The 14969-nt window shown below is 42.8% G+C and overlaps 1 protein-coding gene across 2 annotated transcripts in view; it reads left to right on the forward strand.

Annotated features, from left to right (window-relative positions):
* GGPS1 (geranylgeranyl diphosphate synthase 1) overlaps positions 1 to 13982 on the forward strand; it is a 68787-nt gene extending 54805 nt beyond the window's left edge. Inside the window, exon 4 of one of the 2 annotated variants that reach the window (XM_044290384.1) lies at positions 13162 to 13981. In XM_044290384.1, the coding sequence (XP_044146319.1) occupies positions 13162 to 13920 (759 nt within the window). In that variant the 3' untranslated portion in view covers positions 13921 to 13981. Of the gene's footprint in view, positions 1 to 13161 lie in introns of both variants that reach the window. The other variant, XM_044290385.1, reaches the window with a different exon arrangement.
* The last annotated feature ends 987 nt before the right edge of the window (positions 13983 to 14969 follow it).

The following is a 14969-nucleotide window of genomic DNA, read 5'->3' on the forward strand; positions in this document are numbered from 1 at the left end:
ACCCGATGGCATTGAAGGCAGCGCGCCTTCCGGTGACGAGCCCGTGAGATCCAGCCCCCTGGATCTCACAGGCCGGAAGCTGTATGAGTAATACTCACTGTATTACTCAAACAGCCAATGCATTCCAATACAGAAGTTTTGGAATGCATTGTAAAGGATTAGACCCCCAAAAGTTGAAGTCCCAAAGTGGGACAAAAAAATAAGGTGAAATAAAAGGTTGAAAAAATAGTTTTTCACCCAAAAAATTAAGTTTCAAGTAAAAATAAACAAAAACTTAATTTCCCCAAATAAAGCAAAAAAAAAAATGGTAAAAAATAGGGGGAAGATTAAAAGTAGATATGTTAGGTATCGCCGCGTCCGTATCGACCGGCTCTATAAACATAGCACATGACCTAACCCTCCAGATGAACACCGTAAAAAAATAAAAACTGTGCTAAATAAACCATTGTCACCTTACATCACAAAAGGTGTAATAGCAAGCGATCAAAAAGTCATATGCACCCCAAAAATAGTGCCAAACAGTCAGCTCATCCTGCAAAAATCATACCCTACCCAAGATAATCGCCCAAAAAATATGGCTCTCAGACTATGTAAACACTAAAACATGATTTTTTTTGTTTCAAAAATGAAATCATTGCGTAAAACGTACATAAATAAAAAAAATATACATATTGGGTATCGCCGCGTCCATGACAACCTGGTCTATAAAAATACACATGATCTAAACTGTCAGATGAATGTTGTAAATAAATAATAAAAACCGTGCCAAAACAGCTATTTCTTGTTACCTTGCCTCACAAAAAGTTTAATATAGAACAATCAAAAATCATATGTACCCCAAAATAGTACCAACAAAACTGCCAGCCTATCCCGTAGTTTCTGAAATGAGGTCACTTTTTTGGAGTTTCTACTCTAGGGGTGCATCAGGGGGGTTTCAATTGGGACATTGGTGTCAAAAAAACAGTCCAGCAAAATCCGCCTGCCAAAAACCGTATGGCATTCCTTTCTTTCTTTGCCCTGCCGTGTGCCTGTACAGCGGTTTACGACCACATATGGGATGTTTCTGTAAACCACAGAATCGGAGCCATAAATATTGAGTTTTGTTTGGCTGTTAACCCTTGCTTTGTAACTGGGAAAAAAAAAATTAATGGAAAAGCTGTAAAAAAAAAAAAGTTAAATTTTATCTCTATTTTCCATTAATTCTTGTGCAACACCTAAAGGGTTAACAAAGTTTGTAAAATCAGTTTTGAATACCTTGAGGGGTGTAATTTCTAGAATGGGGTCATTTTTGGGTGGTTTCTATTATGTAAGCCTCACAAAGTGACTTCAGACCTGAACTGGTCCTTGAAAAGTGGGTTTTTGCATCTAAACTTGTAAGCCTTGTAACATCACAAAAAATAAAATGTCCTTCCTAAAATGATCCAAACATGAAGTAGACATATGGGGAATGTGAAGTAATAACTATTTTTGTAGGTATTACTATGTATTATAGAAGTAGAAAAATTGAAACTCGGAAATGTGCTAATTTTTCCAAATTTTGGGCAAATTTGGTTGTTGTTTTTTTATAAATAAAAAATGATTTTTTTTTTTACTCCATTTTACCAGTGTCATTAAGTACAATATGTGACGAAAAAACATTCTCAGAATGGCCTGGATAAGTCAGAGTGTTTTAAAGTTATCACCTCATAAAGTGACACTACTCAGATTTGCAAAAAATGGCCTGGTCCTTAAGGTGAATGAGCCCTTAAGGAGTGAATGTTAATATTAGGTGTAGAATTAGGATAGCAGTATGACTGCTCTATTGTAATGTATGATGCTCTAATTGAGTCACACAGGCTTGAGTGCTTGACCATAGGAAAAATACGTACCTGGGATTTTACTTTCCTTGAGTACGGAGGCAGCACATAACGGGTGAATCGCATTGCCTTCAGTTTGTAGGACCGCCCACCTAGATGAATCAGAATAATTAATTAATGAATTAGCTCCCAATATAAGGTAGCTACCAGCATGCATCATTGTGTTAAAAAAAAAATAGATCCAGACACAAAAATTCCATAACAAATATTTATTAGGGAGGGTATCGATGTGCTGGTAAGGAAAGTAAAATCCCAGGTACGGATTTTTCCTTTCCCTTTTCATACTCCTTGCATAGACCCCAGAGGGGGGGGGGGGGGGTCCGCATCTAGTACTGCACTTAAAGGGGTTGTCCGGGTTCAGAGCTGAACCCGGACATACCCTTATTTTCACCCAGGCAGCCCCCCTGAGCCTGGCATCGGAGCATCTCATGCTCCGATGCGCTCCCGTGCCCTGCGCTAGATCGCGCAGGGCACAGGCTCTTGTGTTTTCAATAACACACTGCCGGGCGGTAACTTCCGCCCAGCAGTGTGTTCGGTGACGTCACCGGCTCTGAGGGGCGGGCTTTATCTCTGCCCTAGCCGTTTTACTGGCTAGGGCAGAGCCAAATCCCGCCCATCAGTGCCGGTGACGTCACCGGGCTGCCTGTCAGCCCCATAGAGAGCCCCGGTACGTCACCGGAACTCAGAAAAATGCCTTTGCCCTGCGCGATTTAGCGCAGGGCAAAGGAGAGCATCGGAGCATGAACTGCTCCGATGCTCATGTCAGGGGGGCTGCCGGGGTGAAAATGGAGGTATGTCCAGGTTCAGCTCTGAACCTGGACAACCCCTTTAATACCCCAGTGCCGAAGGCTGAGCTCTTAGTATAGATGTCCAGGTGGTAGTGATTCACGAAGGTCAGTGTTGAAGACCAAGATGCTGTGTTGCAGATGTCTTCTAGAGATACTTACGCTTGTTCTGCCCAGGATACTGCTGTGGCTCTTGTAAAATGTGCCTTGATTGGAAACGGGGGGGGGGGGGGTAATCCCCTCAAGTGCATATGCTTCCATAATTGTAGATTTAATCGATCTCGCAATGGTATCTTTGGATGGACATTGACCTCGTCTTGAGCCAGCATACAACAGAAGGAGGTTCTCTGCCTTTCTGAACTCCTTGGTTCTGAGACGATAGATCTTAATTGCCCTCTTAACATCTAGTGTGTGTAGGGCACTCTGTTGTTCATCAGAAGGGTCAGGAAAGTTAGCTGGAAGGAAAGATTCTCTGTTAATGTTAGATGAAGATGAGACTTTTGGTTGAAAGAATGGCATGGTACGAAGTAGCACTCAATCTGGAAGAATTCTTGGGTACGGATGTTTAGAGGACAGAGCTCGTAGCTCTCCCAATCGCTTTGCAGACGTAATTGCAATTAGAAAAGACCCCTTATGGGTAAGCCATTTGAAATCAGCTTGCTGGAGAGTCTCGAATGGAGAGGCCATTAATCTTCTGAGTACCACAGACAGGTCCCAGACTGGCATGGGTTCTCGGAAAGTAGGTCTTAACTTTCTTACTGCTTTAAAGAACCTGAAGATGAGGGTTTGATGAATGAATTTGTTTTCGGTCATGGCATTGATCGCCGTCATATGTGCCCTTAATGTGTTGGGCTTGAGACCCTTTTGAAAACCGTCTTGAAGGAACTGTAGTATAGAAGAAATGTTAACTACTGAACAATTCGACTCACAGAGCCACTCTGAAAACTTATTCCAGATCTTGGCATACTTCCTATTAGTTGATTCCTTACGTGAGCAGAGCAGTGTATTAATTACTGAGTCCGAGAGTCCTCTTTCTTCTAGAGCAGATCTTTCAGCCTCCAGGCTGTGAGGTGTAGTCTGTCCAGATGCTGATGATACAGACCCTCCTTGAAGTAAAAGATCCGGAACTAGAGGGAGCTTCCAGAATTCCCCCTTGGACAGCTGGAGAAGAAGGGGAAACCACGACCTTCTCAGCCAGAATGGCGCTTTTAGTATTGCCTGAGGCCTCTCTGCAAGAATCTTCCGAAGGACTCTCACAATGAGGGGGACCGGAGGAAAGATGTACACGAATAGGTGTCTCCAGTTGAAAGAAAATGCATCCACCACTGTGGGGTTTTCCCAACTGTTCAGAGAGCAGAACCTTGATAGCTTCTTGTTCTTTCTGGACGCCATCAGGTCCCACGCTGGAAGACCCCATTTGGCCACTATTTGCTGGAATACGTCTTGATTCAGCTCCCATTCTGCCAGTTTGATCATCCTCCGACTCAGCCGATCCGCTTGAATATTGCAGCAACCTTTGATATGCATGGCTCTTAATTCTAAAAGGTGGGACTCCGGCCAGGTAAAGATTTGCTTGCACAAGCCCAGGAGAACCGCATTCCTCGTCCCCCCTTGCTTGTTCAGATAAAAAAACGCCTTGGAGATTGTCTGAACGAACAAACGGTGGCTTTCCTACTATCTCTGCTGCAAACTGGTGAAGAGCCAAGTGGACCGCTTTCAGTTCCCTGAAGTTTGAAGATTGCTTCTTCATTTGTGGGGACCAGAGGCCTTGAACCCATCTGTCCTGGAGGTGTGCTCCCCAGCCTTGGCCAGATGCGTCTGTGGTGATTATGACCGGAGACATGAACTGGAAACTCTTCCCACAGGAGAGGTTCTTGGTCTAAAGCCACCACTTTAGACTTTGAATTGTTGAAGGCTCTCGCTTTCAGACTGTGGTAGCTGCGATGCCACATCTGTAGCATGTCCTGTTGTAAGTCCCTGGTATGAATCATGTACCGCTGCTAATGGGTCCCGATAAAATCGCACTGTGCCATCTTTCAAAGTCACTTTCAGCCGTGTCAGGTATTGCAACTGGAAGCGGATCTGTTGTCTGTACAAGGCCGTACACACATGGCTCAAGTCCCTCCTCTGTCGGGCCACTGTTTGTCACTGTAATCTAAGTACCTCATAATAACCTGGCGAGGTTTGGGTACTTCTTCCCGTGCCTTGCGGTCACTGCGCTCCTGAGTGTCTGGATTGGGACCAATTCTGTGGGCTTTCTACTTTGTCTGCCCAACGCACATGGGAGCTCTCATTTGCAAATGTCCATGAGAGCCTGTGGCTTAACACTCTCTGGCAGGCCCAGCAGTCTCAGGTTATTCCGCCTGGACCTATTTTCAAGATCCTCCAGACGATCTCTTAAAATTATATTCTGCTTATATAGGTCTTGTACATCTCTCTCAGACCTGACCGTTACATCTTCCATTGAGGCTACCCTCCGCTCCAACTCATCTAAGCAGGTATCATGCTGTGCTACCGCCTCATGAAGTTCATGAAGAGAATGAGACAAAGTATTGGACAATGTCTCCTTGATGTCAGGAGCCAGATGTCTCGCCACCTCAATGGCCAGCGTTTTATAATCGATCGCTTGTGTGCCCATTACACCTCCCTGCTGTGTGGGGAGAAGCGCTTCTGTTGCTGGGTCAGCTACTGGTGAGGTAGGGCGGGAATCCACCATCTTGCTGAGCATATCTTCCTTGCGAAGACCTGTGCCACTTAAGATCTTACGGCTCCCGCTTCTCAGAAGGTATCTGTCCATGAACCGAGGTGCCCAGGTAAGCGATAGACCTCTCCCCTCCCTCTAGGTTTTCTCTCCGGCGTTCTAAATGCAAGCGGGTGCGCTTTTGTGGTGAAGGATTACCGGAGCTCTCTCACTCAGTGTCCTGCATCTCGGCGCCGGAACCGGAAGTCCGAATGCTGCCACTTTACATCGCAGTCTGCGATGTATCAGCTGGAGGGGGAGGGAGGAGGGGCCGGTGTCATGCAAATGCAGCGGGGCCGTGGTGGTCACTGTACTCTGGCCCCGCCACTCACTCACTTCCTTAATGCCTAAACCTTTTATTATAATAACTTTAATTGAAGTTTCGATCCCCACCCCCATCTGTACTACTTACTAAATGTCCTGTAGCAGGCAGAGCAGGGCGGGTGGCCGGCCATAACTCACTGACGTCACATGCCAGCCGGCCGCCCCCGCCCTGCTCTGCCTGCTACAGGACATTTAGAAAGTAGTACAGATGGGGCTAGGGATCGAAACTTCAATTAAAGTTATTATCATAAAAGGTTTTAGGCATTAAGGAAGTGAGTGAGCGATGGGGCCGGAGTACAGTGACCGCCACGGCCCCGCCACATTTGCATACCACCGGCCCCTCCTCCCTCCCACAGGTTTAGCTCCGGTATATTAGGGCATCTGTTGATGCCACTATTATGGGGTGGGGGATATGTGGATGGCACTGTTATGGGGTGGGGGATCTGTGGGTGACACACATATAGCAGTGTCATCCACAGATCTCCCCCCCCCCCCATAACAGTGCCGTCCACATATCACCCCCCCATAACAGTGCCATCCACATATCACCCCCCTAATAACAGTGCCATCCACATATCACCCCCCCATAACAGTTCCCCCCCTTAGATCCCCCATAGTAGTGTCATGCACAGACCACCATTAGTTAAAAACCCACCAAAAGCACACCTTTTGGTTAAAAATATTTTTTCTTATTTTCCTCCTCAAAAACCTAGGTGCGTCTTATAGGGCGAAAAATACGGTATTTGTCTTTTGAATCACCTAGCCAGAGAAAATCATTACCAAACAATAGGTAGACCTGTAGCTTACTGGTGGGTTGTCTTAATCTCATCCACCTACTAATGGACAAGGGAAAAAAAAGAGCTTGAATTTTTTTTATTTTTTTTTTATATAAAACATATGACAAAGAGTACTATAAGTAGTCCTTTTTTTTTTTAATTTTTTATTAAAGAGTACATGGGCACCACTATAGTAAGGGGGGCACTAATTTGCTGTATCTTCATCTAATTACAGGTGACTGAAGGCTATTTTGTTTTCTTTTGTCTTGAAAGAGCCACTGCGCAATGCAATAATGTATTTTTATTTCTTAGGAAGGGGTCTAATTATCAGATCTGTAAATCACTTTATTGAAATTATTTGTCTGCATCCACCCAAACATAAGCATAGGGTAGCAAATATAGAACAGGAAGAAGTGGGGGGAATGTAGGGTGGCGTATATCTCCACTATTGGCCAAAAGCACTGCATAGATACATATACAGTGCCTTGACTTTTTTCGTATTTTGGTACATTACAACCTTAAGTTCAATGTTTTGTTAATCTGAATTTTATGTGATGGATCAGTGATAAGTGAAATGAGAAAAATATATAAATAAAACTATTGTTTAGAAGTAGAAAACAGAAAATTGCCATGTGTGTATGTATTCACCCCCTTTGTTAGGAAGCCCATAAAAAAGCTCTGGTGCAACCAATTACTTTCATAAGTCACATAATTAGTGACATGATGTCCACCTGTGTGCAATTGAAGTGTCACATGATCTGTCATTACATATACACACCTTTTTTGAAAGGCCCCAGAGGCTGCATCACCTAAGCAACAGGCATTACTAACCAAACACTGCCATGAAGACCAAGGAACTCTCCAAACAAGTAAGGGACAATGTTGTTGGGAAGTACAAGTCCGGGTTAGGTTATAAAAAATAAATAAAAAATATCCAAATCTTTGATCCCCCAGGAGCACCATCAAATCTATCATAACCAAATGGAAAGAACATGGCACAACAGCAAAGAGACGACCGCCCACCAAAACTAACGGACCTGGTAAAGAGGGAATTAATCAGAGATGCAGCACAGAGACCTAACGTAACCCTGGAGGAGCTGCAGAGTTCCAGAGCAGACATTGGAGGATCTGTACATAGGACGACAATAAGCCATACGCTCCATAGAGTTGGGCTTTATGGCCAGAAGAAAGCCATTACTTTCAGCTAAAAACAAAAAGGCACGTTGTGAGTTTGCGAAGAGGTATGTGGGAGACTCCCAAATGTATGGAGGAAGGTGCTCTGAGACTAAAATTGAACTTTTCGGCCATCAAAGAAAACGCTATGTCTGGAGCAAACCCAACACATCACATCACCCAAAGAACACCATCCCCGTGGCAGCATCATGCTGTGGGGATGTTTTTCAGCAGCCGGGACTGGGAAACTGGTCAGAGTTGAGGGAAAGATGGATGGTGCTAAATACAGGAATATTCTTGAGCAAAACCTGTACCACTCTGAGTGATTTGAGACTAGGATGGAGGTTCACCTTCCAGCAGGACAATGATCGCCAAACGCACTGCTAAAGCAATACTTGAGTGATTTAAGGGGAAAGATGTAAATGTGTTGGAATGGCCTACTCAAATACCAGATTTCAATCCAATAGAAAATCTGTGCTCAGACTTAGATTGCTTTTTGCAAGCGCAACCCTACTTGAAGGAGCTGGAGCAGTTTTGTAAGGAGGAATGGGCAAAAATCCCAGTGGTAAGATGTGGCAAGCTCATTGAAACTTATCCAAAGCGACTTGGAGCTGTGATTGCCCCAAAAGGTGGCTCTACAAAGTATTGACTTTAGGGGTGAATAGTTCTGCACATTGACTTTTTCAGTTATTTTGTCCTATTTGTTGTTTGCTTAACAATAAATAATAAAAAATCTTCAAAGTTGTGGGCATGTTCCGTAAATTAAATGATGCAAATCCTCAAACAATCCATGTTAGGGTACTTTCACACTAGCGGCAGGATGGATCGGACAAGCTGTTCACCCTGTCGGATCCATCCTGCTACTATTTTGCCGGACTGCTGCTCTGTCCCCATCGACTATAATAGGGACAGAGCTCCGGCGCAGCACTGCAGTGTGCGGTAAGAGGCCGCCGGACTAAAAAGTCGGACATGCAGTACTTTTAGTCCGGCGGCCTCTCGCCTTGCTGCGCCGGAGCTACACCCCCATCCTCATTATAGACAATGGGGACGGAGCGGCAGTCTGGCGGCACAGCAAAATAGCGGCAGGACAGATCCATCCTGCCACTAGTGTAAAAGTAGCCTTAATTCCAGTTTGTTGTGAAGCACCAAAATACGAAAAAAGTCAAGGGGGGTGAATACATTTCCAAGGCACTGTATCTATTTTCTGCCACATCCATGTGCAGAGAGGAATCCCCCCCCCCCCCCCCCCCTGCCAGATGGGTGAAGCAGTTAGTCTTTGTTTGCTTGAAGCTGCTTGCTTGAGGTGAACAGATGTTGTAGCCCGATATGGAAGCCATTTTGTCTGTGGAAGCCATTTTCTTCTGTTCTTTTGAGCAGAAGCTGAGTAAGTGAAACTGAATGATATTCACTTCTCTATCACCGTTCTCTGAAATGTCTTAGGGACCATTTAGATGGCCGTCGGAATGGGTCCGCACCCATCCCACAATTTTGCGAAACGGGTGCAGACCCATTTATTTCAATGGGGCTGCAAAAGAAGCGGACAGTGTGCTGCCCACATCCGTGGCTCAGTGAAAAGGATAGAGCATGTCCTAGGCCTTTTCTATAATGGTTGTGGCTATGTGTGGTCTGCAAATTGCAAAATGCACACGGCCAGTATCCGTGTTTTTTACAGATCTGCAAAACTTTACAGTCGTGTGAATGCGTCCTTAGAATTGTTTAATTTTTCTGTCAACTGCTATTCCTTAGCAGCAGTAATGTCCCCGTTTTAGGTTCCATTCACACGTCTATGGTGTGTTGCGGATCCGCAACACACCCGGCCGGCACCTCCTATAGAAATGCCTATTCTTGTCCACAGCTGCGGACAAGAATAGTACATGTTCCACCTTTTGCGGAGCTGCAGACCGTAAGTTCGGGGCCGCGCTCCGCAAATGCGGAAGCGGAGAGCACATAGTGTGCTCTCCGCTTCATGTCCGGGCCGATAGAGAATGAATGGATCTGCACCTGTTCAGTAGAATTGCAGAACGGGTGCGGACCCTTTTGCGGACGTGTGAATGGGGCCTTACGAACACATACAAAACTTAATTTTTTTCCCATAGCTGAATCGCAGAACTCAGTGGCTTGCTCCACATTTGGACATAAAACACACCTGCCACATGGATAGGAATCTCATTTCCCAGCCTCAAAAATTCTTGGCTGGGATTCAGATTCAAGATATGACCTCACTAGAGCTTCCAAATTTCTGGACTGCCAAAGATTGTGTAGCCAAACCATTGTGATGCTACTATACTGTGCATATCCTTATAATAAGTGAATAAGGTCTAGTTCACAGAATGCAATGACTTGTAAGTCACCAGAAATACAAACCTGCTGGAGTCTGGGGACTTGCATGTTGCAGTTGTAACAACTTGCAGGTCACAAAATTTCCCTATCATTATGCTACAGTGGATAGTACACAGCATTGTGATGATGCTGTCTTTGACCATGCAACGCATGTAGCCCTAGTAATAAGGTAATAATCGGTATTCAATTTAGTCATAAATACTCCAGGAGAATAATCAAACATTCACACAGGATGGGAAAAATCTGCTGAAAATCCCTGTTCCATTGAAAGTGGTTCCACCATCTAATATGAAATTCCACTGCAGAAATAGACATGCTGCAGATTTATAAATTGCATGTGAAAAAAATTCAACAGCATTTGGATGTGATTTGTATGAATTTCATCCATATGGTTTGTACTGTAGTATAGGAGGGGCACTCAAATATCAAGAAGCCTCGGACAGCAAATACATAAAGAGTGTAATGTTTAATAAACACTATTAGAACAGAATCAGAATAGGTATCATAAAAATGACATATAAAAATGCGTTAAAATAGCTAAGACAATAGCAGATAGCTGGTGTATAGGATCAAAAATATATTAGCACATTCATGTAGTCATATGCAATAATGTATCAAATCTGTAGCGTCGTGTGTAGGACCTTGATGGAAAAATTGTTGCCCAATCATGTCCCATTTGAAGACAGAGACGTGTCGCTGCGGAGCGTATCTCCTATTGGTATATAACCTTGTGGGGTAGATGAATATGGGGGTATGTCCGAAGCTGACGTGTCAAGTATACATGCGGAATGACCATATACTTTACCACCGGATCTTAGGTCCGTTGACAAATGCCTTTGCACACTACCGGTTGCAGATCTTACCACCGGGTAGTACTTGGTTGTCAAGTGTCTCCTCTTTTTTTTTTTTTTCTCCACCTCCGAACCTGCTACCGGCGTCCCGTTGGGTATTCAGGGTTATTCGCGCAATCATTTGAACAAGAATGTAGACTCTGAGCACATCATTTTGCGTTACAACGACTCTGGTTTGCCTGTTTTAGAATGGTAAAATGTATTAGAATGGATTCTTTACCACTTATCCAGGAGAGAAATTTAGCTTCCACAGTCTTGCATACGGGGAGTCTTGTTTTACTGGTGAAACTGTACTGATAGTCTGAAGGGAACAATCAGCAGAGCAAAGAAGTCGGTGAAAGATACTCAGGAGAAAAGCTTGGAAGATGGTTCCCAAAAAATATATATATAACCCTGAATACCCAACGGGACGCTGGTAGCAGGTTCGGCGGTGGAGAAAAAAAGAGGAGACACTCTACAACCAAGTACTACCCGGTGGTAAGATCTGCAACCGGTAGTGTGCAAAGGGATTTGTCAACTGACCTATTATCCGGTGGTAAAGTATATTGTCATTCCGCATGTATACTTGACACGTCAGATACGGACATATCCCCCATATTCATCTACCCCACAAGGTTATATACCAATAGGAGATACGCTCTGCAGCGACACGTCTCTGTTTGTTTTTCCATCTTCATATGGGACATTAGTCCACAGTGTTTGTTGATTGGGCAACAATTTTTCCATCAAAGTCCTATCCGGCTACACACGACGCTACAGATTTGATACATTATTGCATATGACTACATGAATGTGCTAATATATTTTTAATCCTATACACCAGCTATCTGCTATTGTCTTAGCTATTTTAACGCATTTTTATATGTCATTTTTATGATACCTATTCTGATTCTGTTCTAATAGTGTTTATTAAACATTACACTGTTAATGTATTTGCTGTCCGAGGCTCCTTGATATTTGAGTGCCCCTCCTATACTACTAATATATTTATATCACGGTTTTGGGTAATCCTTGAGGAGAGCACCTTCCCATACGGATCTCCCAGGTGAGCCGCCATTTTTTCTAGCCGCCATTTATACTGTAATATGTCATGTTCCGCAGCATTTCTGTTTCATGTACAAAGCCAAACACAATGGCAGAATATAGAGTTTTAAGAAAAGATGCTGTAGAATTATTTCATTGGGAATACAAGTGTTTACTAAACCAGGTTTTCTTTAATGGCTTGCATTATAGAAGCTTACCTAATGTTAGGATACAGACAGATGCAGAGTGGACTTTCTGCAGATTTCCACACCAAATAGTACAGATTTCTATGTGAAAATGCTGTGGATTTGCTGTGGATTTGCTGCAGATTTCACCCCTTGGATTGCAAGTATGAAATCTGCAGCATAAATGGACATGGTGTGGATCCACACTGCAGGTCAAGTTATGTGCAGATTTTCTTTTGGAAAATGTCCACACCGTGTGGATGAGATATTTTTTTAAGTATCCTCCACTTCGGTGCTACTGTAAATGCTGCAGAAAATCTGCAGCTTTTCCACTACATGTGGCCATACCCTTACAGAATATAAAAACATGCCTCAAAGTGTAAAACTGTAATGCCCCTTTCACACGAGTGAGTATTCCGCACGGGTGCAATGCTTGATGCGAACACATTGCGCCCAAACTGAATCCGGACCCATTCATTTCAATGGTTCTGTGTACATGAGCTTTCGGTTTTCAGGCATCACTTGTGCGTTGCGTGAAAATCACAGCATGTTATATATTCTGCGATTTTTCACGTAACGCTGGCCCCAAAGAACTGAATGCATTTTTTTACAGATGGTTGCTAAGAGATGTTGTTTGTATACCTTCACTTTTTTATCACGCGTGTGCAAAGCACATTAAATCGCATTGCACCAGCTCGATAAAAACTGACCGCAATTGCAGGCAAAACTGAATGAACTTGCTTGCAATATCGCACATTATTCACTGAACGCATCCGCAACGCATCCAGACCTATTCCTCTCAGCTCCTCTGCAAGGGGCCTAAGGAGAAAAAGTTAAGTTGTAAAAAAAATATATATATATAATAATTCACTGATAAATGTATTAGCTTTTCTTTTTTATTTCTTATTTTGCTTAACTCCCAGTTTACAAACAAACTGTTTATGCAAAAATAGGTTTGCCAGCCAGATTGATGTGTGAGTTTGTTACCTGTTTCCCTTTCTAAAATATTCTTCCACTTATTTTATTGACACCCATATATTTATCTACTTAGCCATACTATATTATATGATGAATTTTATAGTTTGGTTTTTTTGTATTTCAATACCAGGTGATCATAGAAGTTACAGAGATGTTACACAATGCCAGTCTACTTATTGATGACATTGAGGACAATTCCAAGCTTCGTCGAGGATTTCCCGTTGCTCATAGCATCTATGGTGTTCCATCTGTTATTAATTCTGCAAATTATGTGTACTTTATGGGTTTAGAGAAAGTTTTAACTCTTAATCATCCAAAAGCAGTCCATGTTTTTACCCAGCAGTTACTTGAGCTCCATCGTGGCCAAGGCTTAGACATATACTGGAGAGATACATATGCATGTCCTACAGAAGCAGAATATAAAGCTATGGTATTGCAGAAGACAGGTGGTCTCTTTGGATTAGCTATTGGCTTAATGCAATTGTTTTCTTCATATGACAAAGATTTAAAGCCATTATTAAATACTCTTGGGCTTTTCTTTCAAATAAGAGATGATTATGCAAATTTACACTCCAAAGAATATAGTGAAAACAAAAGCTTTTGTGAAGATTTGACAGAAGGCAAGTTTTCATTTCCTACAATACATGCTATTTGGTCAAGACCTGAAAGTACTCAGGTTCAAAATATATTGCGACAGAGGACAGAAAACGTAGATATCAAGAAATACTGTGTCCACTATCTTGAGAAGGTGGGCTCTTTTGAGTATACGAGGCAAGTTTTAAGAGAATTAGAAAATGAAGCCTATGGGCACATTGAGTCTCTAGGAGGAAATCCTGAGTTAGTTTCAATAATAAAGCATCTGAGCAATATGTATAAAAATTCATCGTAGTGTTTTCTAAATTCTCTACATGTCAATAAAGGTCTATAATTTTAATTTATATTGTGTTTTATTACTTTGCTTAGCTGCTTGTACTATATGTACACAATGTTTTACACGTTTACCTACATTTTCTCTATTGTACAATTTAGTATTGGGTCCCTTTCACACGAGCGAGCTCCAGACATTGGATTTGAAATGTGTGTCAGTGAGAGAACCAGGCCTGACCTCCCAGCACTGACAGGGTTGCATATGATATATAACCCTTACAATTCTGGAGTGTATTGTATAACACTGACATAATGCTGTCAGTATTTTACAATACATTCCAGAACTGTAAGGTTTACTAATAGGGTCAATATTATGCTATGCTACCCCATCAGTGCTGGGAGGTGCTCTCGCTGGCACAGGCTGTGAGTCCAGTGTGTGTAACTCGCTCGTGTGAAAGGGGCCTTACCAAAGAAACCCCTTTTGGCATAAGCACCCAAAATTGCATCAACAACTTCTTGACCTCAGCTGAAGTCACAAGGGACCACATAGAATGGGGTCAGGAGCTGAACTTGCTCTATATATAGAGAGATTGCAGGGAGCTGAGGGGTTGCCAGACCTTCACTAGCCCCCAGGTCTGCCACCTTAGCACTCCTATTAGACCCAACCCAATATGGGGTTTCATAGGATAACTGCATAATATCGCTTGTTTAAGTCCCCTCATGTAACTAAAAATTATAAAATAAACTGGAAAAATGCAAATAAAGATAAAAGAAAAGTAACCTTTCTCATAAATAATGTAAACAATAAAACATAAGCATAATTGGTATTGCTGCATTCGTAAGTTCAAACTATTAACTCCTTAAAGGGTTATTCCAACACTAAACTTTTTCTAGGCTACCATGAACGTGTCTATGAAGCACTGATGACACGTTCATGGACTACCCCCTGCTCTCCATCCACAGTGCGCCTGCTGAGTTTATGGCCGCTTTGATTTGAGCATACTGAATTGTTTGAAAGGGATGTAAAGAAAATTTGTCCACTACTTCTTTCTCTTGAAGCCATCTAGGTTC

The sequence above is a fragment of the Bufo gargarizans genome, chromosome 4 (assembly GCF_014858855.1).
Source record: "Bufo gargarizans isolate SCDJY-AF-19 chromosome 4, ASM1485885v1, whole genome shotgun sequence".
In the NCBI taxonomy this organism is placed as follows: Eukaryota; Metazoa; Chordata; class Amphibia; order Anura; family Bufonidae; genus Bufo; species Bufo gargarizans.